Source organism: Oryzias latipes, chromosome 9 (assembly GCF_002234675.1).
Source record: "Oryzias latipes chromosome 9, ASM223467v1".
In the NCBI taxonomy this organism is placed as follows: Eukaryota; Metazoa; Chordata; class Actinopteri; order Beloniformes; family Adrianichthyidae; genus Oryzias; species Oryzias latipes.
In genome coordinates, this window is record NC_019867.2 from 8,934,939 (window position 1) to 8,959,545 (window position 24,607).

At 41.7% G+C, this 24,607-nt stretch overlaps 1 protein-coding gene across 3 annotated transcripts in view; it reads left to right on the top strand.

The window, feature by feature from the left end:
* ptch1 (patched 1) overlaps positions 1-23,399 on the top strand; it is a 54,599-nt gene extending 31,200 nt beyond the window's left edge. The window contains exons 13-24 of one of the 3 annotated variants that reach the window (XM_023958346.1): positions 1,267-1,385; positions 1,818-2,472; positions 3,062-3,371; positions 4,266-4,408; positions 9,344-9,527; positions 11,637-11,917; positions 14,937-15,074; positions 15,174-15,316; positions 19,182-19,281; positions 19,989-20,339; positions 20,417-20,963; positions 21,052-23,399. In XM_023958346.1, coding sequence (XP_023814114.1) covers positions 1,267-1,385; positions 1,818-2,472; positions 3,062-3,371; positions 4,266-4,408; positions 9,344-9,527; positions 11,637-11,917; positions 14,937-15,074; positions 15,174-15,316; positions 19,182-19,281; positions 19,989-20,339; positions 20,417-20,962 — 2,970 coding nt within the window. In that variant the 3' untranslated portion in view covers position 20,963; positions 21,052-23,399. Of the gene's footprint in view, positions 1-1,266; positions 1,386-1,817; positions 2,473-3,061; positions 3,372-4,265; positions 4,409-9,343; positions 9,528-11,636; positions 11,918-14,936; positions 15,075-15,173; positions 15,317-18,785; positions 18,822-19,181; positions 19,284-19,988; positions 20,340-20,416; positions 20,964-21,051 lie in introns of those variants that run through there. The other 2 variants (XM_023958347.1, XM_023958348.1) reach the window with 2 other exon arrangements.
* Positions 23,400-24,607: the final 1,208 nt, after the last annotated feature.

Genomic DNA, 24,607 nt, shown 5'->3' on the forward strand with positions numbered 1-24,607 from the left:
AGCCTCGCCTTTTCACTGCATATTTAGTACGTTTCTGCTGAAAGCAGTTTTTTCAAATTGTGTGAGTATTTTTCCCCTTAATATTTCAACTTATCTTAGTGTTTAAATGATCTAGAAAAGCCTTTCTTTTTCTTTAAAACCTGAATTTACAGATAGATCATAACAAAGAATTTTGGTTCTATAAACGCATTTTCTCATCTCTTCAAGACACACTTTGCTGAAACTTGTCTTTTTAATGAGTTCTTGTGGCATTTTTCTCACGATGGAGGACATGTATAAGGGGAATTGATCCCAAAATAGCATTTCTGAGAATTTTTTTTATTCAAATTGTTGTGAATCAGGAGCAGGCGAATAAATGCTCTTCGAAAAAGACCATATTTGTGACATGTCTATGAAGACTCGCATTCATCCAGGTTGATTCCATCATAGTAGTAGGTTTAGGGGCTGTCATTTGGACTTAGTTTTTAAAGTTAAAAGACGTTTCTTATGCAAAAAAGAGATGACCAGTGTGGGGAGGTATTCACTGTCTCCCCAACCCCCAGCTGAGGACAAAGGACTCTTAACGACCCGAAACCATGTAGTCTAACTACACTATACTACTAAGTCAACACTATCCAGTTTCAGGTCTGACTCCTCCCCCATGAGCGCATATATACCAGCTCTTTTACCAGCAAATTCAGAATTGACAAAGCCTCTTGGATAGGAGGTGAAACGTCTTCTAACTTTAAAAACTAAGTCCAGATGACAGCCCCTAAACCTACGACTGTGACACATTTGTGACATTGAAAATACTCTGGGCCATAAGCGCCCTGCTCTACTCCATTGCAATGCATCCATTTATACATGACTAGATCCATATATGTCTTTGTTTTCCTCGTCTGAGCTGGCATCTGGCTCAAAACTGTAAGACTGGATATCTCCAATATTGCACATTTATGTTGCACTGGTAATTGTAGGGTTTGAGAGGGTCCGTAAGCTAGCGGGGGAGCATGTAAACAGAGATCTCTCAGTTATGGGTGACAAGTACAGTCTCACCTACAACTGGGAGGTAAATATCGAATGAAATGCTGCCGCTCTGCAGAAACTATATGCTAAAAAAACAACGCAGGTTTCTTGTTTTGGGCTAAAAGCTGCATAATCATAATCAAAAATATCACTGGGAACGCCGTAAAAATCACTCAAAAGTTGATCAGAGTGGGTATCAAAGACTTTTTTTTCCCCCATGCAGCAGCTTTCGGGTGGCCGGTAATATTGGTTATTTTGCAGGCTGCTGTGGTGGTGGTGTTTAACTTTGCCATGGTGCTGCTCATCTTTCCTGCCATACTGAGCATGGACCTCTACCGCAGAGAAGACAGGCGCTGTGATATTTTCTGCTGCTTCTACAGGTGTGTGCACCAGTGCAAAGCAAGTTCTTGTGTTTCTGATTATCTTGTCGTTGAAATAAATTGCTTCCCTCATTGAAGTACCCTTACAGTAATCCCCTCCCTCAGCCGGAACCTAATTACCTAATTACCTAATTATTTTTCCACCTGGCTGCTATGTTTTTATCTTTCCAGTCTTCATTAAGCTTCACCAATCTCCTTGCCAGTCTGAGCATGTTGTTAGCTTAGTGATACTGCATATGTGTACCCACACCATTAAATGCCATTCTCGGATCTCAGCTTTAATGTTGCTGGCAAAAAATAGAAGATAGACGGTGATGGAGTGCCTTAAAACATTTTCTACAGAATATTTTTATTTCATAAAATCAGATTTTGTATGAATATGTTAAAAGTCCCCCATTTATTAAGTTTCTTTCCCGCTATTTATCCCCGCAGCCCTTGTGCCAACCGTGTGATTCAGATTGAGCCTCAGGCGTACCTAGATGGGCCAGAGGCAAACCATTATAGCCCTCCGCCGTCATATCACAGCCCTCCTCCCTCGTATCACACACCTCCCCCGGGCTACAGTAGCCCCCCTCCCTCCTACAGCAGTCACAGCTTTGCCCATCAGACCCAAATCACCATGCAGTCCACCGTGCAGCTCAGGACAGAGTATGATCCACGCACCCAAGCCTTCTACACCACAGCGGAGCCCCGGTCCCAGATCTCAGTGCAGCCCATGAACCCACCCCCAACCAGGGTCAACAGCGATTACCGCAATAACAACAATAACAACACAAGCAGCAGCAGCAGCAACCACGGCAGCGGAAGCCGGGGAAACGGCGGATCTCGAGGCACCGCCACCTTCCCCCAACACTTTTCGGCGCCTTGTGCTGCCATGCCAGCTTCAGCCTGCTCTGCTCCTCAGGGCGACACCGCCTCATCAGTTGGACACATTCCTGAGAGCAACAGTTCCACGCGGGATCTGCTGTCCCAGACTGGAGAGGCCTCTTTTGGCCTGCACTGCTGGGAGTCGCCCTGTTCTCGCTGGACGCTTGCCTCATTCGCCGAGAAGCACTACGCACCATTCCTTCTACAGCCCACCACCAAGGTGAGCTTAGCTAATGAGAGTTTTTATAGAAGGAGAAAGCAGGGAAACGGGGTGGGGGGCGGCTTCTGTCTGTGGTGTAGGTACATTTGTGAGCTGACTTGGTTTGAATGGGGGAATTAGTCACCGAGTGAACAAAGTAGAATAGGAAATATCCGAGGTAGAAGTTGTGGTCATATCTGAGTCACACACACACAAACACACACACAGTCATGTGGGTGGTCAGTCCTCTCACAGACTTGCAGAGCTGAAATCATCTGGTGAACTGTACTTGACATTGCAGTCTTTCTCAATTTCACTAAACTGACAAATGTTATTTCAATCCTCCAAATGACTTCATGTGGCCTTCACAATGCCTTCATCCAAACTTCTCTTTTCTACTAAACGCAACAAACTCCAGAAACTTTTAAGAAGTCAATTCCTAATTTATTTACAATTGGTAATTAAAATGATTTACTTCTCTGTGCAGCTTTTCAAGTTGATTATGAATGATTGATTTCTTCTGTGTGCCTTTTGGAATATTGCTAAATTACATGTTAAATCATGCACCAATCATTCATGCTTCTCCTCCTCTGCATCCCTCTGACTGTAGGTGGTTGTGATTGTTTTGTTCCTCTGCCTGCTTGGAGTCAGTTTGTACGGGACCACCCAGGTGAGGGACGGCCTGGAGCTGACGGACATCGTACCGAGGGAGACCAGCGAGTATGACTTCATCGGCGCCCAGTTCAAGTTCTTCTCCTTCTACAACATGTACGTGGTTACGCAGCGAGCTGATTACGCCAAAAACCAGCAGCTCCTGCACCAACTTCACCAGAGGTTTCATACCATTCGCTACGTGCTGAAAGAGGACAACGGCCAGCTGCCGCGCATGTGGCTGCACTTCTTCAGGGACTGGTTGCAAGGTAGCATATAACCTGATGTCTTGTTATATCTCCAACCGGATGTCATTGTTTATCTGTGTGTACCTTTCAGTCAGATTTGGCATTTGGGTTGACACATTTCAATAATTCAATTTAGATGAATTAACTGTCTCATGAAAGAGTTTCGACATCATGATTGTCTCCGCAGTTTTGAAATTAAGCAAACAAGATGTTAAGAATGACTAATGGACATCGACAAGGGCTAATTGAAATCACCTGTTTCTTCTACAAAACAGAAAGACATGAAAAGCTCATTTATTTATTTTTTTCCCTCCTATCAAGAAATCCATCTTTCACATGTCAACCATGTCCTTGCACGGCTTAACTTTCAAGCAAGGAAACAGCGACCGCTTCGCTCTTTTCAGCGATATAAAAAAAAGTATGTTAGCCGGCTGGAAGCCACACAGAGAGCGTGCGTGTGGGTGAGGGAGGCAGAACAGTGTCTGATATTGCTTTCTGCAATGGTGGGACAAATTGGAGCCAGACAGGCCAAGGAACGAGACCCAAAACAACATCTCCCACAGACGGACCACAGCATGGCGTAGGAGGTGGGAGGGCGAGAGGGGAGGGCTGTAATACACATATGGATTGGAGAGCACCATAGAGAAGGAAGCATATGTTACTGATAGAGGCTTGAACGCTTGATTTGAGTTTTAGGCTATGGAAGTCTGGCTTGTTGGTTATGAATGAAGTTACATGAAATAAACGGCACTTATTAAAAGGTTGAGGATAGTTTGCAGTGTTCTGTTTATGCTGCTCTGAGTTCATACATGCTGTGTTTTCTCTTTACAGTTGTTCCTCAGAGAAAAAAAAAACAGAGTTGACAGAGCCAGAACCTTTCAACCACCAACACACCTCTCTACTTGTGGTTTACAGGACTCCAGGAGGCTTTTGATAAGGACTGGCAGGCCGGTCGCATCACCCACAGTAGCTACAAGAACGGTTCTGATGATGGGATCCTGGCGTACAAACTTCTGGTGCAAACGGGACGCCGAGACAAACCCATTAACTTCAATCAGGTATGCTTATTTTTTTAACTCATGTCTGTTTGTAAGTCAACATTTCGATTAAGTATATAGATGGTTTGTTAAAACTTGGGGTGCTTTCACAGCTGGTGGTTCAGTTTGGTGTCTTTAATGCTCTTCATTTCTTAGTCCAAACAAGAAAATCCTAGTTTTCCTCGAAACAAGTCTCAGTTTGACTGTGAGTAAATCTTAGTAACAATACTCCGAAGGCAGAAAACAAACCGAATAGTAAGTAAAGGAATAGAAACATACCTACAGGTGAATTTAAATCAAATCATATAAAATCGAACTTTATTTATAATTTAAAGGAGTGTGACTCAATCAGACAATGGTCTGTTGGACTCTTTGAGTACTCAGCGGTTCTAGTTTATTTTGTTTTTTGTGTTTTTTTTTCTTTCTGGTTGCTGCTCATAATGCCTTATTCACAACTGTCCTTAGTGGTGGATACAGGCTGTCTGCGGGCAAAAAAATAGGCAAACTTGCACAAAATATCAAGGTTGTAGACCACAAGGTGAGCCCATACCGCGAAAATGTTTGTGCATAGTTTTCTACGGGCTTGCTGCAAGTAAGAAGTCACACAGAACACTTGAACAACACCCAAGGGTAGGTTAGGGTAAGTAGGTGAGACACAGGCACGTCGTACCTATTTTCCTCTTTTTTTAAGCTCCCCCCCCAAATCCTGCATAAGGAGCCCGTTAGTGCTCTTCACGTTATAAATGCAAGCCCTGACTGTTAAAGATTAGAATATTAGACAGAGCGTAGTTTGTGTGGACATAAGGATAATATGCACACCCAGTGTATGCCGAAATTTGCACACGGTCAATAAGAAGCCAGTACGCACACCTTGCTAACAACTAGAGTGTGGCACAAGGGCATCGTACAACAACCCCCATATGTCATAAGTGCGAGCAACTCACATTATAGCTACACATTTTTCACAATACACTTACTAACGCAAAACAAACATACGTTCCATTTTTATAATGTTCCTTAAGATGGCCAGATGAGCCTCAAGGAAACTACAAAACACACATGTGCTCCCCTTAAGATGCAGCTGTTACAACCCTCCATAGGCCCAGACAACCCAAAATCCCACAGCACCTGTGAAGGTCACCAACCCTTTGGGTGCATGTGACTAGGGCCTTTGGCACTGTCACACCTAAGCAAGCTCCTGTTCTACTCTGTGAGGTCCACTCTCAAAAGTGCACCGTGAAACTTAAGCAAATAATAAAACCTTTTTGCATTCTTTAACCAATAAAACTTCATCTTTTGAAATATCCTGGTCTAAATGTGTGTGTCAGTGTGTGTTTGTACTCTGGGGCTGCTTCACTTGGCTTTTAAAAGTTTCTGCCATTCATACTTTTTCTCTCTCCCAGCCTGGTTTCATCTGCCAATCGTTATGACTTTACTGACTCGAGGAATTTAAAGCTCTCACTGGAGCTTCTTCCTGTCCTGAAAAACAGATCAGCTTAGCATTTCCAACTTTTAACTGGTTGTGTGTCTGTGTGTCTATTGGAGTCGTCTTGACAGTGTAATGTTCCCTGCACAGGTGTTGTACAGTTGGCTCATTGGGGCTTGAAGCTTTTTGCACACCAGTTGGATAGGGAGGCAACATTCTGGTGTTCAGTAGACTGAGTTCAGTCGTCTCCTTTCTCTCATTTCATCACGAGAGCTGGCAGAACCACAAGAAGTCCATCACGGTGCATTGCTGAAAGGTTCTGCCGACACAGCAGTTGGTTGGGTGTTGATATTTTCACCTCAACTTAAACCGAATGCAAAAAAGAAAAAGCATGCATCAAAGGTATGCAACAAAAGGATAATATCTTAATTATCAGACAGTTTCCAGTTTGGCTGTTGAAGGGAGTCATGTCTCCAGTCTGGTACCATTTAAGATTCTGATATTCAATGACTCCAGTCAGAACAGCTTAGATCTCAGATGGAGGTCAAAAGAGGAAATTTGCAGAAGATCAAATCTAGTCTCTAGTATGTCAGCAGAAAGATACCAATGTGCTGATAATGAGACAGATTTGGGCGATAAAAGGAGGAAATGAGGGGAAAAAGGTCCTGGTTAAACAATCCATCTCATGATTTTCCAGTGTGGTACCATTGCATTTCAAAAAGAAAAGACAGACAGAGATGCATGGCTGCATTCTTTGGCTGGAAAATGGGAAAACAGAAGATAAGAAAGTGAAGAAATATAAAAACAGCATTCTTGGCCAGGACTCCCGCAAACCTCAAACACAAAACAGTCCATGTGCTTTTCACCACTAAGGTCATTTTCATCAAATTTAATCCGCTTAGCTGCATCTTTTGTTTATTTGTGTTAATAATTTGTCTATGAGTTTGCTCAAGTCATGCATGTCTACAGATTAGAGTGAAAGCTTTTCTTCCATTTTTTCATTCATGTGTTTATTTTGGACATTTGTCTTACCTAATATACTCCACAGCTGACTATTCTGCCCATTTCTTTCTGGGAATGACAGGAAGCAGAGTCAGGCCTTGTGTGCGGCCCTGTGATTTCACTTCCTCTGCCTGTGAGGGATGTGCGCTTGCCATGAGTTGTAGGGGCCGCCAGCAGAGTTGCCTGGGCTTCCCGTGACAGCTTAAAGACATACAGTTGTTGCATATCCCGCTGTTAAATTCAATCCAGATCGTCTGGAATCCGGCTCTCCGTCTCCGTCTCTCCCTGGCTAACTCCTGCCCTCCGCGCTCAACTGCTGTGTCCGCTTTCATTGAGGGGAGTTGGATCATGTGCTTCCTTTGAGCCAGCTCTGTGTGGGCATTTGTATGCACTGGGTGTGTGTTCTGCTTTTACAGTAGATGTTTTCTGTGTCTTTAAATGAAGACCAGATCCTGGCTGACCCTGGCAAATTGGAAAGCTAGATGTTTTATTTTGATATGCCGTTCTATGAGTCTGTGCTCTAGAGCTCTGTCTCCTGCTCGCATAACTCTGTTCCTGGCGATGCATACATTCCTTGTGTGGTTTGAAAACAAGGCGACAGAACGGTGTGAAGAAATAGAGTAAAGAAGGTGCTGAGGAGAATTAAGAGTCCAAATAAAGGTCAAGCTAACGCTATCAAGATTTCTTTTGTTTTTAGGGACGGGTGGCTTTGTGGCGCCAGGCATTCTGGGTACCCATAGGAGTCAGGAGAACCAAGTGTTAGCAACATTTGTACAGATGTTGTGTTATTTTTATAGCTCTACTCCATTTGCTGGGTGGCATTTCCTTCGGTGTTAACAACCAGGTTAACTGCACACAGACGCACCCAGGGACTCCAGCCAAATTTTTTATTGTTACGCTAACTCAAGTAATTTTTTTTCCACCGTCCCCACCTTGAAAAAAAAAAGAGAAAACCTTCTCCTTTCTTCATGTACCTAACCCCATGAGTCCAGCTTAACCCCCGAAAGCTCTCCCTGCCTCTGTGAAAGAGGGATTTATAGTTCCTAGAAGGGAGAGTGGCGGAGCAGTACAGTAATGGTTTTACCTCTCATGAAGTAGGACTGGAAGGCTTCCCCTTATTTTTTCACATGGTTTCTTCAGGTTCTGCTGTGAAAGAATACTGATTTTTTTTTTTCGTCTGACAAATTCACATCAGTAAAGTCCAGCACATTCCCTGTGATTTCAGCTGCGTTTACACGCTAACAGCTACTTGGAGAGAAAACATAAAGCGTTGAAATGCCTTTCTTTATTCTCATACGCTGCATCCTTTTTTTAGAAAACACCACAGACACATTAAAAACATAAGCCTGAATGAGTTGATAGAAATTTGAAAAACAGAAAGACTGATATATTTTAACAAACAATGCTTCTGCCCAAAAATGTGCTGGTAGTTCCTCGGCCACATTTAATAGTGTTTCTGGGTTGCCAAGGAACACATACACAATAAAAAGCCTGTTTAGCGACTGGAATGACAACAATCCCATTTTTCATTGTGCTACTGTCAAAATAGGAATTAATTATCTTAGCTTTACTCTCAGCTTTTATCTGACACCTTTTGAAAGGGTTCTGTGATGGCAAAATCATGTTTGCTTGTATTTTTTAGTAGAGTGTATGATCAGTGATGAAGCAATTAGGTCCAGTGCATGAGCCAGCATGAATGCAAAAATCACAGTATAAATATGGGGATTTGACAAAATGTGGTTTCCCTTTAATGTTCTGCTTTGTATTTATAGTTGCAAAACGTACAGGGACATTTTCGTACAGAAACAAATGTCACTCTAGCATCACGTGGACATTTTCTTAGATTACATCAAAGAAATCTGTAGAAAAGAGAAAGGATGTAAGCAAAACAAAGAATTCTGCTCAAAACGTTTTAAAACTTCTTAGATTTTAAACCTTTTGATTTAATCATAGCAATATTTGTTGACATATAAGTCAGTATGAATAAGCTCAGTTCCAAAAACAGCCTTTTTTATTCACCGGACAGCCTGTAAAATAACCGAAATGTGATTATTTTTCCTCCTCTGAAGCAAAGGTGAATTATACTTGTATATTTAGACATAGGAGGTTCTGGTTGCATAGTCATCAGCAGCTGCAAAGTGCTGCAAGACCTCTTTCAGAAATGTGTTCAGAGTGGTCAGGACATCAGACCTGAGGTTGGCCCTCAGTATCCTCTGTAAAGTGAGACGCTGATTCGACATTTTCCGTGTTTTAATGTGGCATGTTAATTCTAGGAAGTACGGGAATTTTCAGAAAGCTAGCCAGTATTTGAACTTTCGATTTTTTTCTTTTCTTGCACTCATGCATGCGCATAAAAAGGAATTTTTGCTGTTTTCTTTCAGTAAAATGTTGTCCAACTTCCACAATTCCTTTGCGTTTCCAATAACATGTGTTAATTGTGACCTGATGCATGCCAATCTGCAGAATTGGGTTGCCTTTGAAGGGTTAATGGGGCCTTCATTAACTTATCTCTTTTGTTGGTTTTCTAGCTGACCAGTCAGAGGCTTGTTGATGCAGATGGAATTATCAACCCTGGAGCCTTTTATATCTACCTTACTGCCTGGGTCAGCAACGATCCAGTAGCATACGCTGCCTCGCAAGCCAACATCCGTCCACACCCTCCTGAGTGGCTCCACGACCATACGGACTCCATGCCCGAGACACGCCTCAGCAGTAAGTTGTATACTCCATCCGTCTATCTGCTAAATCCCTTTTGGGGTCACGGGAGCCAACCCAGCTACTTTTTGAACAAAGGCGGGGTTACACCCTGAACATGTTGCCAGTCTGTTTTTGGACTGTGGAAACCGGAATGCCCAGAGAAAATCCATGCATGCACAGACAGAATATATAAACAAAAAAGGTCCTAGCTGGTATTCGAACTGTTTCACTGTGAGGCGAGAGTGCTAACCAGTATCCCACAGTGCAGCCCTAGTCCTATACTTGTAATTATCTGATTGAGAAAGTGTTGCAATTCAAAGAATCACAGTAATAACGGTATTTCTGCAGCTCGATTCCAGTATTTGGCATCATGAAGTGGGAAGTTCCTGTTTTTCTAAAATATGTGTACCTTTTACAGAGTTCATTGATCCCATAAGGCAGCTGCCACGTGTTTATCTCTTGTGGTTTGCTCAAAGTGAGGCATACTTAGCTGTTGTTATGGTGCGACTGCGCATACGTGAGATCAGGTTGAAGCTGAAAACCAAGACACAACTAAGTGTTGTGCTTGTGGTTTAATGCTATAGTCTTGGCTGCCATGGGGCCCCCGCATTACACACACATTACACACACGTTATTAAAACTCACTGACCCTAAACACAACACGCACTCTGTTCTTATGTCTCTACCACAAACTCACAAAAAAAGTAATGTTATTTGAGTCCAATATTTGATTTTGAGAGAGTCAGAGGTCGAGATTGGATAACAAAAAGAAAAGTGGATTCGGATGGGCTGAACAATTGGATAACAAGCAAGACATGTGTGACACAGGGAAAAGTTATTGGATCAGCAGCCTTGGGGAAAAAAAAGACAGGGATCTGGATGGCAATTGGTTTGCTCAGTTATCCTTTAAGGCTGCCATGTGCAGGCACAAAATGAAATCTCTGTTGGCTTAAAGTATGACATCACCGCCGAGTGACGGCAGGTATACGTGTTTGTGCATCTATGGTGCAGTAGCAGGTTTAGGGTTTGGTAATGACCGTGATTGTGACATTGTAATTGTCATGAATCACCGTTAGTTCTGACAGGCTGCCGCGTCTGGAACTGATAGGCCCTCATTAGGGAGTCTTGACCACAGACTGGTTAGGTTCAATTCAATGGAGCTCTATTTCTCCTGCCTCCCTCACTTCCACCATATTCTTATACATATACATTAACTTTTAGATATATTTCTTCGCTTGGAGCAGGCAGTTAGGTTGAGTAATTCTAAAATAGGATGATCAAGATTTAAAAAAATTAACTGGAAAAAAAAAACAAAAGAAGATATAATGCAAAGTCCATATTTGGGTACATCTTGAACAATTTATTTTGCTAGTCAAATCAAAGAGTTAAATTCATTTAATTTTTGAAAAAGATGTATTGCATTTGAAAATCAAGGTCCCAGAGCTACAGAATCTAATTTGTTTAAAATCCAGTGGGATGTCAGTGATGATCATCCTATGTTTTTAGAAATCCAAACTCAATGGGGCCGTCTTCACGATGCCGTCAGCTGACAAGCTGTATGGAAATGCCGATTTTATTTTCCAGTGGGAATCCGCAGTGAGCATCCGCTCACATTGCCAAACGTACCAAAAGCTTCTTCAATGACCATGATGTACCCATATTTCTGTGAAATTCTATAAATTGCGTTGTGTCAAAAAAGTTTATCTCTGGCCAGGAGGCGCTTGGTTTCCAAAAATCTCTACAGGGGGTGCAACACTGATAAATGTTAAAAACCACTGGTTTGCTCTGTTAATTTCAAGAGGGACCTGGCTGCAGACAAGATGGTGGCTGACATCATCAGCCAGAGGCAGGAAATTTACAACTTACCTTATTCCTAACCATAACCCAAAAGTGTTCAAAATTGTAGAAAATATCTTATTAATGCCTTAAATGGGAAAAAAAACATAACTGTTAAGGTTGCCAGTTATGTTTTTTTTTTTTTGGGGGTACTTCCAATTCCGGTCGGGGATTTCTGGTTCTTGACGTTAATGTCTACACCCAGGTCCTCTTGTTAATTTCTGTCTCATCAGTTAGTGAAACGATTATAGAGTGAGTTCACCTTACTGTCATTGATTTCCCTTTCAGTTCCTGCTGCTGAGCCTATTGAATACGCACAGTTCCCCTTCTACCTCAACGGGCTCAGGGAGACGCCACAGTTTGTGGAGGCCATCGAGAGCGTCCGGGCGATCTGCAACAACTACAGCAGACAAGGCCTGCCCTCCTACCCCAACGGCTACCCTTTCCTGTTTTGGGAGCAGTATGTTAGTCTGCGTCACTGGCTTCTCCTGTCCATCAGTGTTGTGCTCGCCTGCACCTTTCTGGTCTGTGCCCTTTTCCTGCTCAACCCGTGGACCGCTGGCATTATTGTAAGTGTTCTGGCACAGTTTAATGGATTTTATATAATCTTCTGTACATATGAATTGTATCTATTTTATTTGTTTTTCTCATGGTTCACTTGTATGGTTCACTTTTTAACAACTCTTCAAGACTTTTTCATTGGCTTAACATTTGTAGTTAGTTATGTTTTTTTAACCAGTATATCTCCTCTCTTTTCCCTCCAAAATAGCTCTCTGTTTTGACACTTTTCCCATATTCCGATGATAACTAAATTGCAGCGTAACGTCTGATTGACTTATCTGGTGCTTTAGTGTGTGTTTCGTGTCAGTTAAACAAGCAATGCAAAATAAACTTGTGCATCAAGCCGTGCACTACAAGTCCTGACAGATTCCTCAACAAGATCTAAAGGATATGAGAAATTATGCTGTCAAACGGACAAAAGCTTTTTTATTTGTGTATGCATTTGGTCTTAGTTTGTCACTGTCTGAACGAGTAAATTAGTTATCTCAAGCTTTTGTTCTCTTCTTCTTTAAGCAGTAAATCCGCTGCTTCCAATTACCTTCTTTTTGTTTTAAAGGTAGTTTTAAAAGTAGGGCTCATTATGGCGGTGATATAATAACTACCCAAGCAAGAATAAAGTAACAAAAAGGGGTTTATACAAGTGTACGATCTGGTTTTTTGAAGTTATATAACCTCTTTTTGTGATAGTAAAACCTGTCCAACACAAAAGGCCTTCAGCTCTAATCTGTTTGCTCGGTTGTTGGACAGAACAAGTTAAAAAAAAATAAAAAAATAACCACCCAAGCTTTATTGGGTTGTGAAGAATTAAATTTACTTTAAAGTCCCACTCCGATCATCCTTTGAGCTATTTTAGAAACATTACCATTGTTCTTTTAAGTATGATTATGCTGAATTTAGCCAAAATCCAAAAACCATTGTCATTTTCTAGGACATAGTTTCTGCAGATTAACAGTACTTCATTGGTAATTAACTTCAGAATTTTGGGCAGGACTGTTCCCGCTTACCCCCTTCCCCTGCTTATTGCTGAGAGCAACCTGTTTACGCACTCTTTCACTAGCTTACAGCCCCTCAAACGTCAACTTAACGTTACCGGTGCAACAAAAATGGTGAGCAATATTGGAGCTATCCAGCTGTATTGAGCCACATGTCAGCTCAGACAAGGAAAACAAAGACGTACATAGATCAAGTCGTCTACAGAATGGATGTGCCCAGCATATTTTCTACATCATAAAAAAAGCCCTTTTTCAAACACCACAATGATGTGAATAAAGATTTAAAAATAAAAATTACTCAGAAATGCAATTTTTAGATCAATTTTCTTTACATTTGTCCACCATCATTAGAAAAATGCAGCAAAACGTTAAAAAAAAATGCCAAAAAAACACAATTTTTATTGGAGTGGTTCTTTAAAGGAAGCATGTTAGGAGAGTTTGCATTACATGTGTGGCGGATTGAAGTAAATTTGTGCACTGCATGCTTCTTATGCCCTTTTTTTAAAATCACACAATTTACTTAATTCTACTGCTCCCAACCCTTTTATAATTATTTAGAAAATGTTAGGTTTCCTGAGCATAGAAATTACTTATTATGTTTGATCCTTACTATGATTTTAAACTGAATTTACTGCGAACATAGAATTCCTGTAACTTTCTCACTGTTTTAATTATTATCTTTATTGTTTGGTGAGATGATAGATTTTGTGTCAAGCTCAAATTTGTGGTAAAAAAGCAACCTTAAGGACTTGAAAGCAGCCTTCTGTTGTACTCTTAAGTCAAAAAATAGGGCCTGCGGTGTGTTATTGTAGCCCCAGTCAGCAGCATTTATTTTGTGCTGTGTTGTTTGAGCCGTCTGTTTAGTCTAGTCCAACACTCCCACACAACAGCATTGAAATCTATGAGGACAGGAGGCAAAGTTGCTACAGCAACTAGCTCCAATTGTTAACCTATAATGTCAGATTTATATATTTCTCCTCCCCATCTTCCATTTTCTCACAAAAGGGTTTCCACGGATACGTGCAAACACCCATTCACACACACAGTTAGGAGCATAAACACACTTTGGCAGCTCATGGACGTGTTTATACTCGCACGCATGCTGTATGAACGTGTAAACATGCAGGCTCATAATTCACAAAGAAACTCCAGCACAAAGAGGTCTGCTTTTTCTCTCTGGTAGGTTGTATTTGCTAACAGGCAGTAGCCGGGATACCTGAGCCCTTGAAACAAGGGGAGGAGGGGATAGTCGTGTACATCCTTCAGGCTGCACCAGCCAGATCAAAAGGCCACTTCTGGAGAGGCGTCAAACATCAATAGCTTGTTGCTTCTGCTTAGTACTGATCGCTTCCTGTCAGGCTAAAGTTAAAGTGTATTAATCATTTAACCTAGATTAAAAGCTGTTGTCCATATTAATGGAAACACTTACAATTTCTCAAGGTGCTAAAATGGCGAAACAAGATTTTTTTTTAATATAATCTGGATACTTAAAAACTTTTAGAGCTCCAACTCTGACTATCTAAGGTGCACTTGAGAGTTCTGTACACAAATCCATATCCACACATGCTCCCAGCTACCCTTCCTGCCCACATGAGGCCTCTTCAAAGGATTTGGGCCCCTGTGTAACTTGACACATGTCAGCTGATGATGGCATTTACGCTCCTGTCCCGCTCTGCTGTAGAGCTCCGACCCTCAAAGCTTTTCAACCACACGTGGGTTTAACACATCCATATCAGAGAGATACCCATGCGTTTTAGGATCAGAAATTACTGAACCCCTGTTTGATTTATATACATAAATTCTAGACAGCTGTAAATTTATGCTGGATTATACTTTTTGTTGCTTCTTTTTAAAAAAGCCAGAACACAAGTATTGGTTAAAAAATTACTTCAAAAATTTTTTTGTGTTTGTGTAAAAGGACTCACAAAATGGAGTTTTAAAAATCCAAACTTGTCTTTTTCACAATATGGAAGGTAAAATCTAGCCTTTACATACAGACAGCTTCCTTTCTGACCATGATGTGATTTCTCCTCAGGTGTTGGTCCTCTCTCTCATGACGGTGGAGCTCTTTGGCTTCATGGGCTTGATGGGAATCAAGCTGAGTGCGGTTCCTGTTGTCATTCTCATTGCCTCCGTGGGTATTGGAGTGGAGTTCACTGTTCATGTGGCCCTGGTGGGAAAACTTTCTAGAATCATTGACTTTCTTTAAATGGTTGTGCCATAACCAGTAGAAGTTTTATCTAACGTTTGTGGATCTCTGTGTGTGTTGTAGGCGTTCCTGACAGCCATAGGGGATCGTCACAAGCGGGCAGTGCTGGCTTTGGAGCACATGTTTGCTCCAGTGCTGGATGGAGCTTTTTCCACTTTACTAGGAGTCCTAATGCTCGCAGGCTCTGAGTTTGACTTTATTGTCAGGTGAGTAAAAAATGATGCTTAAAAAAAACCTGTAGTGTTAAGAGATTCCTCTCAGAAAGGTTATCATGTTGCATCCATGTCCTGTTCAAAACTTAGACCATGCCTCAACCTGCATGTCATAGGAATCTACCATACTCAAAGCAGCAACCATGCATGAAGGCTTCTCTCTTCTTCTGTTTCCTTTCTCGATCTTCCACCCGCACCACCATTGCATTCCCGCTCTGTAAACCTCATCCTTTTCCCAGCTTGACATACCTGTTTTTATGTCGGTTTGTGTGTGGTGGTGTCTACAAAAGTTTTCTTTCGTCCTTTTGCTTTGCCTCTGTGTGTCCCTTTCCCCTCTTTAATGTCTCTCTAGCCTGGTATTTTAGAGAAAAGAAGAGGAAGGAAGGTGACCTCAAGGTCAAAAAAGGTAAAGAGAAGAGGAGAGGTTATAGCAGGGGTGATCAGAGATCAAGTTAATGGAAAGAGAGAAGGAGAAAGCCTTAAGGTTGTCTGGCTTTTGTTAACTCCTTCAACTAGTTTAACTGCCTTTACTTGACATTTATAAGCAAAGGAAGGGGTAACAGAGTGGGAGGCGAGAGGACATTTGGGAAAAGACAAGAGAAGTGGCAATAAGAGCCAACACAGTGAAAGCTGTGTTTCATTTTTGTTAGGGTGGGAGATTGTACGCATCAAACACAAAGTTAGAGATCATGCAAAGAGGGGTGGAAAAAAAATTCACATTAAAACTTTTCAAAGCAGTTTGAGCTCCAAAGTTCAGCACAGCTCGGAGCATGACTTAAAGTGTGCACATCTGTGCCATCACTTGCTTGAGTTTAGGTGTTTAAAGACTACTCCGATCATCTTTGGATCTATTTTAAAAATGTTCCCAGTGTTTGTTTTTAGTTATTGTTATGGAATTTTTAACCCAAACAAAAAAAACTGTTCTTTTCTAAGACATAATCTCTGCAGAGCAGCAGCACTTCCCTTCCTGTTGCAGAGCAGGGAGCTGGTGGCCCACCCAGCGTGTTTTCTACGTCACAAATAGGCTTTTTTTTAGACTGCAATTTTAATAAAGAAATACTTAGAAATTCATTTTAAAATTAATTTCCTTTACATATGTCCTCTATCATCTGACAAATGTCACAAGAAAATTTTAAAAACAACAAAAACACAATTTTCATCGTAGTGGATGTTTAATTTAGTCTACTTGGCTCTAGGACCCACTCTAGGATTTTGCCTTAAAGGGCATAATCATACTTAACAGATCATTTGGAACGCATTTAAATAAAGATAAAAAGATGATTGGAGTGGGACTTTAAGAGAATGGGGAGTATTGCACTACTGATATTCACCCTGTGTCATGTGCACACGCCTGTGCTCACATATGCACACTTAGAGTGTTACACACAGTCCCCTGCATTTAGACAAACACATCAACCTGCTCCCTGACCCCGTAATCACTGGGGTCAACTGTGGCGTGCCTGGAACTGAGCACACACATGCACTCAAACACACAAGCATGGCGCCCTATAGACCTTCTCTCCTCACCTCCAGTGTTGTGCTGTGCTCTGGTTTCTGGTTCAGTCCGGGGTTTTCATTTAAAATTTCTGCTGTTGTTTGAACAAACAAAGCAGCGCCCCAAGACGGTGCAATAACAACAGTTCGTATTTTTCTGCTTGTGCCGAAAGAAATGTTTCCCTGACTTTTTCCACGGGCCCTGTGAATGTTTTCACTGTAAACAGCACAGCAGGGCACCCGGCTCAGTCTGTGGGCTGCACGCGTGCATGAGTGCAGTTCGTGTGTGCGCAAAGGTGACACAATATTTAATCATGCTGGTGTGAAAGTAAAGGCTAAGCGTGGTGATGACACAATTTTACTTTGATTTACTAAATCGGTTAGGAGAAATGACGGGCTACTAAAAGCACATGAGGGTCAGGCAGGCTTTAACAACCGTTAGAAAAATGTGTGTACTGGAGCCCAGTGCGCTGCAAAGCCTTTAATTGAGTTTCACTTTAAAATGACTTATTTGCAACCATTTTTGAACTAAAGGGTTTTGGAATTTCTTATTGCAAATAGTTACTATTAAAAATTAGGAAAATGTACCACTCGCACAGCTACAAACGAAGTCCCCGGGTATGCTGGATTGTGTCCCGTGACATTTTATTTTACTAAGGAGCACATAATCGGCCCATAAAGCAGAAAAAGTTATGCATTTTTGTGTTCCATGAAGACATGAAACTGATTCTATTCAGGATCATAAAGCAATGACTCATTCTCAGAACTAGTAGTGTGGGACAGATGAATTTATCCACTTAGATGTAAATTCAGTTGAGTGCAATGGAGTCATAAATTCACAATTTTTTGCTGTTTTGCTTTACACAATTGATACCCTAATCACAAAAAATATCCAAACTGATGTGAATTCTGAAGCAAAATATTACAACAATGTAGGTTATAACGCAGAACTTTACTAGAATTTAGCCAAGGCATGATAGGGTCCTATGCATAAAGGCCATATTTATTTGTAATCCATGGGAGACCTGGGATGACAAACTAGGGGTTCTGCAAAGCCTTAAAATATTTTTGATTTTCAGTGTTATGTCCACAGTGGAGATGAATAGCAGTGATTTTAAACTTGTTCAATCACATGTTCTGTAAACGCAACATTTTCCATCAGCGGTGGAAAAAAAGTAGATGAACTTCAGCACGAGTTTGTATTATTAAAGTTTATGATAAAGATCCGAGTCCTCGCTCTACACCTCAGCTCATCCCTGTTTACACCCCCACACATGCAAGCAGAAATCACAGTGTGGGGTCAAGCAGAAGGGTTGTCGGTGCACGGAGGTTTCTCTGATAACCTTTCACAGGTAAGGCCAACAAGGAGGTGGGCCCTGCCTAATGAAGGAAGCAGGAGAGCAGAGGGGAAGATTAAGAGTGGAGATTGGTGGGCTTTTACCTTATACATCGGAGATTTAATTAGATGGAGGGGATTGTGGAGTGGCCGGGAATTTCACAGGAGCTTAGCTGGAATGGAGGGAGAGAAAAGTGAGGCGGAGAAGATAAAGAAAGAAATAAAAGACAGGGAGTGAGGCCAGGGAAGGGTGGTACTCTGAGGGTCCCCTTCTCTAGACTAAATTGTTTAAATTCTATACCCTTCACTTCATTTGTTTGCTTCTAGCTCTCGCTTTTTTTTTTTGAGCCAAAGACGAGTGAGGCCCCTGTGCTCTCGTAACCCCCCCTCCATACCCCCCAACGCCTCTTCCCTTACCCCCTCCCTTCACATTCCTCCGCGCTTTGTTTTCCCCATGTTTGCTTATACACCACACACCCAAGAGAGTACCCTCACCCACAGTCACCCCCCGTCCTCTGGTCTTTTTTTTTTCCTTTCCCTCTTCTCTTCTTTTCTTTTCTCCAGTGCCTTTGAATTAACCAGCTCTGGCTAATTATGCTTCCCCTTTTTTTTTCTCTCTGCGGCTTCTTTAAGACTAACCCTCTTTGGCAGGACTTAGAAACACGCAAGGTAGCTTTCTTTTCTGCTCCTAAAGAAAAACCCAGTGCCTGTCTGTCTGTCTTTGAGGTGTGTTTGTTTGGGGCACAATTATTATTTCGGGCATGTGTGATGCTTGCTCATACGTCTTTATGTCTGTAGGTTGTATGGTGTGTACAGGTATTTTATGTTTCCTCTTGTCAGTCTTTGTTAGCCAAAACAACAAAGGTTTAGTTGGGGTTTTTTCTAGTTTCATAAATATTTTGTGTTTTGCCATAGAGTAAGCAGCGCGTGCACTGTTACTCAGCTGTTCCCTCAGAGTTTCATATGATGTTGAACGGTCTGCGCCTTTGCTAAAATCTTTTTGTGTTTCTATTTATTTATCTTTTTCAGGTATTTCTTTGCAGTGTTAGCCATTCTAACAGTTCTGGGAGTACTGAATGGATTGGTCCTTCTTCCAGTATTATTATCTTACTTTGGACCCTATCCGGAGGTGAGATCTTTCAGACTAAAACTGCCAAACAATTATGTGTAAAATATGTTTTCTATTGATACATTTTTTGTGAAATTTCATTAGCAAAAGTCTAATCCAAAATAGCTTTTTGGTTTTACACGAGTAGAGTTAAGGTGGAGAAAATTTCAAGTACAAAATATACCGTTGTTGTATTTCGGTGATTTTTTTCGTAACAAGTGCTCTTAACGCAGCATCACCGCTAGTTTCTCTTTAAAGACCCACTCCAATCCTCTTTTTATCTGTTGTAAAAGTGCGCCCAGTGGTCTTTTAATTCTGAATGTGCTCTTTTTAGACAAAAAGAAGAAAACGTTTTCGTTTTCTCGGGCATAGTTTCTGCAGAGCGGCTGTAGTTCTTTAGAAATTCACCTCTAAGTTGTGGGTGAAACGACTGGCAACCCCGCCCGCCATTCCCCTCCTCATTGCGGAGCAGGGAGCTTAGCCCACAGCATTTTATGTCACAAATAAGCTCTTTTTCAAAGGACATTTCTTCGTCTACTTCTGATTTACAACTATCTGAATTAAGAAATGCTCATAAATACAATTTTGCACTTAATTGTTTCAATACAGTAAATGCCCACAAGAGCATGTTAAAAACAAGATTTTCATCTGAGTGGATCTTGAGGTCAACCAGGACTTTATTCTGCAGCCTTGTTCTTAAGCACACTCTCCCTCCCCTCCCTGCTCAGGTATCACCAGCAGATGGGCGCAGTCGGTTACCTACTCCTTCCCCAGAAGCCCCGCCTCACATGGTCCACTTCTCAGTCCGTCCCAATCGTGCAACTGCCGGCACCACCTCCTCAGGTGTAGCTTCAGACTCATCAGACTCAGAATACAGCTCCAATACCACAGGCTCTGGAATCAGCCAGGAGACGCAGAATTACAACCTGCCGTCCCGAAGAGGACAGACCCGGGCCGTGGAGCAGCAGTACCACGTCCAGACCAACAGGGGCAGAGAACCCAGGACAGAGGAGGAAAGGAGATCAGGACATAGGCGATCAAACAGAGAGTCTGATGCACCGGCCTATACTGTGTCTTCGGTAAGAAGATAGCCATCATAGTATCACTTTTGCGTAAACAGGAAAAAAAAACAGTATTTGATTGGGTTGTCCTAAAGTCTGTTTCCTCTCAGGGTGGCCATTCTGGGCTCCAGCATGGGGGTACGTGGCAAAATAGCAGCAGGGACCCCAGGAGCCAGATGCACTGGAAAGCCCCGCCCCCATCCTGCCCGCGCATGGATGCTTTTGAAGCTGCTACTGAGCCCGGGAACCATCATGGCTCCCACAGCCATAGAGAACGCTCAGCAGGCCACAGAGGCCGCTCTTCCCACAACCATCAGTCCCATCACCACCCCCCACCACTCCACCTCAATCCCACCCCATTTTGCCAACCCATTACCACAGTAACAGCATCCGCCTCAGTTACCGTTGCTGTTCACCAAGGTCCCCTCTCCGGCCTGGACCCTGTTTCCCCTCACCTTGGACACGCTGCAACAGACAGTTACAGCTCGACTGGGCCGGAGCAACCAGAGCCTGCATTCCAGGACCCACATGTGCCACTGTACACCTACACAGGAGCCAGAGGAGTCCAGGAGGAGGCTGTGGAGCTTCAAGATTTGGAGTTCGAGGCAGCTGAGAACAACATTGGCAGGCAGGCTAGCTGAGGTGAGATTTCAGCTTCTCTATCAACAGGTTGTCCTCTCTTTCTCTTTAAAGCAAACACCTGACTGTGCCATCTCTGCTCCGTTTACAGTTCTGGACGACAGAAGCACTATGGCCAAAGACAGACTACTCTGTGTTAAAGAGCAGCTGACCCAGCTTGGCAGCCGGTCTTTGCTTCACCTCACACGCTCCAGCCCTACGCAGCCAGAAGCTTGCCAGTGTTGCCATAATGGTGCTCATTGTTACTGTATCCCATCAAATCGTTGTCTTAGACATTTCTATCTATATTTAAAAGCTGTATACATATGTAAATATGAACAAAAAAGTAGATATAATTTTAGGAGCTGTACAATTCCTCATGTTATAGCTGGTGTGTCTGCTTATGTGTGTGTTTGAAGGAGAGAGATTTCTGATTAACTTTCATCTGTCTGTGGATCTGTGCCATTTGAAAGCTTCGTCACAAAAAAAACCCCATCAGCATTCACTGCTGCTGCTCAAAACATTTTCAACATTTATTACTCTATGCAAATGTCTCTTAACGTGAAAGAGGTGTCTAAATATGTTTGTGTGTGAGCAGAGCTGGGCTGTATGATGTTAAATCAACCTCATTTTCCGCCTTACCCGTCGGACAAATCGTCAGATCAAACTACCATTAATACTCTGAAATCATGAGGGAATCTTGTTTTTTTAAAACAAAGTTATTGGATGAGAGTGTGAGTGTTTATTATTGTAAAAAGGTACGCTTGTAAAACTATTAATTTTTCTTATCACAAACCTGTGGTAGATATGATACAGTTTTAACTTGACACGCCATGCGTGCTATTTAAGATGAGCTGGTATGAAGAAATTTAAAAAGTTGTTTTGTTTCCTTTTTTGTTTTTGTTTTTAACGCCTTGGAACCTGTTTCTGCACTCAGCTTTGTATCACTGTCTGGTTGTACTTTACTGTAAAAGGTTATGAGTTGTTTTGACCATGTCAGACTCCACGCAGGTTCTGCTCAGTTTACTGACCCTAAGAGCGGTAAACGCACCTCAGAAATCCACGCTACCTTTACAGGAACCGACACCGTCACTGGTTCTGGAAGAGGCTGTGTCTTGTTGGATAAGCTAAAGCTCAAACCGTATACTGTACGACCCGATTCAAAGTGGCACTTGACTGCATCTCATTTACAGGAAAAACTTGCTTGAAGTAGCCGTTTCTGTCCATCCGATAAGCTAGCCCACTGAGGGCTAAAAAGTGTATGTCTTACCGACATGTTTTTTTTTTGTTTCGTTTTTTTTACGTGCGAGGTTAATCATTTGTGTATGTATCCTCACTCTGTAGCAAAAATCCCAACTGGTCCTAGTTTGGCCACAGCTGTCCCCACTGACCTCAGCTCACAGAAATCCACAATTGAATGCCATGAAACTGATTGGACGTCTCCCTTCAGCTGCTAAATTGCACAGCGCTGAGCCCTGGGAGGTCAGTGTTTACTCCGCTTTAGTTGCCTGCCCTGCCTTCACTAGCTCCATATGTCAGTGCCGGCAGGCATACCTATAACTCCCTTTGCCCCCTTTGGCCTGCCAACACACACCTCCCCTCTGAACTTCCTAGACGCAGTTCTCTTCCACTCATTTACATCAGCTGCTTGCATGAAATAGGTTGTTATTTTGTACGTTTTCTCCAGATGTCATATTGGCAGTAGTGGAGAAAATCATAGCTGGCAACTATTTTATTCACTTTTTTTTTTGTTTGTTTGATTGCGATATTTATATTTTTGTAATATATATTTTTTCCATTATTGTGATGCCAGTGGATAACAAATGCAGGGATTTTTATGTTTGTTGAAAAAAACACTATTACATGTTAATGTTTTTGTTTTTTTTACATTAGTGGAGTTTGATCTGTATAAAGTGCTTACTAATGTTAAATAGGAAAAAAACAGAGTATATAACTTGTTACATTACAGGTCTCATCATAGCTCTTAGAGGATTTTAAAAGGAAAAAAAAAAACGTTTTTGCCAGGTTTTCACTCTGGTCCCAGTTGGTGTGGATTTATGTTGTTTTCAGTTACAAAGATAAATGTATGCCATATAATTTATTTATATTAAATTTTATTTTTGTAGTGTACATAGTAGTTGTCAAGGTATTTGACAGAAGTATATTTCTAAAGAGTTTATATGTAATGATATACCATAACAGAAAAAAGCCTTAAGGTGCACACTTTCATTGCTGACTGTTGTGAAAGACAACATTGACACCTCCCCTTCAGTATTACGTTCCGATCCGAGGAGAGACGCAGCTGTTTCTATGGGTTTGTCAGAAGCGATCCATGAAAGTAGAAAGTTGTACTAGCTCTCTAATTATTAATGTTCAAACACTGATAGAATTCTAACAAATAAAAATATAACTTATTTGTCTCTTTGTTGATAACTTTTAATAAATGGAAATTCCAAAAGACTGCTTTTTTTCTGCTTTTTTGTTTGTAGCAGGTAACCCCTCCCCTCCTTCCAGCACCTCCCTCTGTGTAAAACATCCCACATCTGGTCCAGAGGCCTGCAGCCCTCCCCTAAAGCCCACCCAGCTCCGCCCCTGCACCCCATACCACCACTCTGTATTCTGAATGATTTTGATTGACAGCTTTATAGAGTACAAGGAAATTGGTTGTACTTACAATACAGCTGGCCTGTTCAAAGTAATGAAAGAGGGCATGTGGCCTTGAGCTTTGCTATACCGATGGTGAAAGAGGGAGTGCACCTTGTCAGCTGCATGGGTGGCAGCGATTTACTCTCATACTCCAGGCCGGTAGGGGGGAGAAAAAAGCCGGAGTCGCCCTGCAGGAAAATTCAAATTTCAACAGTCCCTCCTGTTTTTTTTAATCGCGACCAAACTTATAGCGGGACAGTCTCAACTTGAGCCTTAGAAAGGCCAGCACACTCGCTCAAATTCGATCAGCAGTAAAAGGGAGTCAGTAGGCGTGTAATTATCTTTTAAAGCCATAAAAAGTACTTGGCTCACCTGCTTTCTGTACGACCATTGCTAAGAGGCTACACTAACATTTAACAAACTACCTGCAATGTTAAAACAGTCCCCTTAGAAATAAGTCAAAAATTCTTAAAACCTTGTTTAAATAAGAAAAAAAAAAGGCTAATGGGGTAAAAAAAAATTGTCTTACCTAGAATTCTTATCTTAAAAAAAAAAAATCATTTTACTAAGTCATGTTTTCTTAAAGACTCACACCAAATACTCTTTTGATCTATTTTTTTAAACTGTCTTTTTCTAGGACATAGTTTCTTCTGAGTGGCAGTTTATTAGAAATGGCAAGAACTATCAGAGCAACCCAACTGTACAGTTTTTAGCCAGATACCAGCTCAGACGAGGAAAACAAAGACATACATGGATTTGTTTGTCTGCAAGTGGATGTATCAGGATGCTTTTGGCTTGCTAAATGTATACGTCACTGCTACAAGCTTTTTCCAACAGCATTTTTTCGTTTTTCTCATTCAGAGCTGTGGTTCCGCTTCCAAACTTCTAGACTGGACTTGGTTTCATGATGGTTTAAAATATTCAGCTGAAAAAACAACTTTGTAATTTGAAGATTTAAAAAACTATTTAAAATAAGTTCTCACACCCACCCTAAAAAAACAAAACAAAAAATTAAAAGTCAT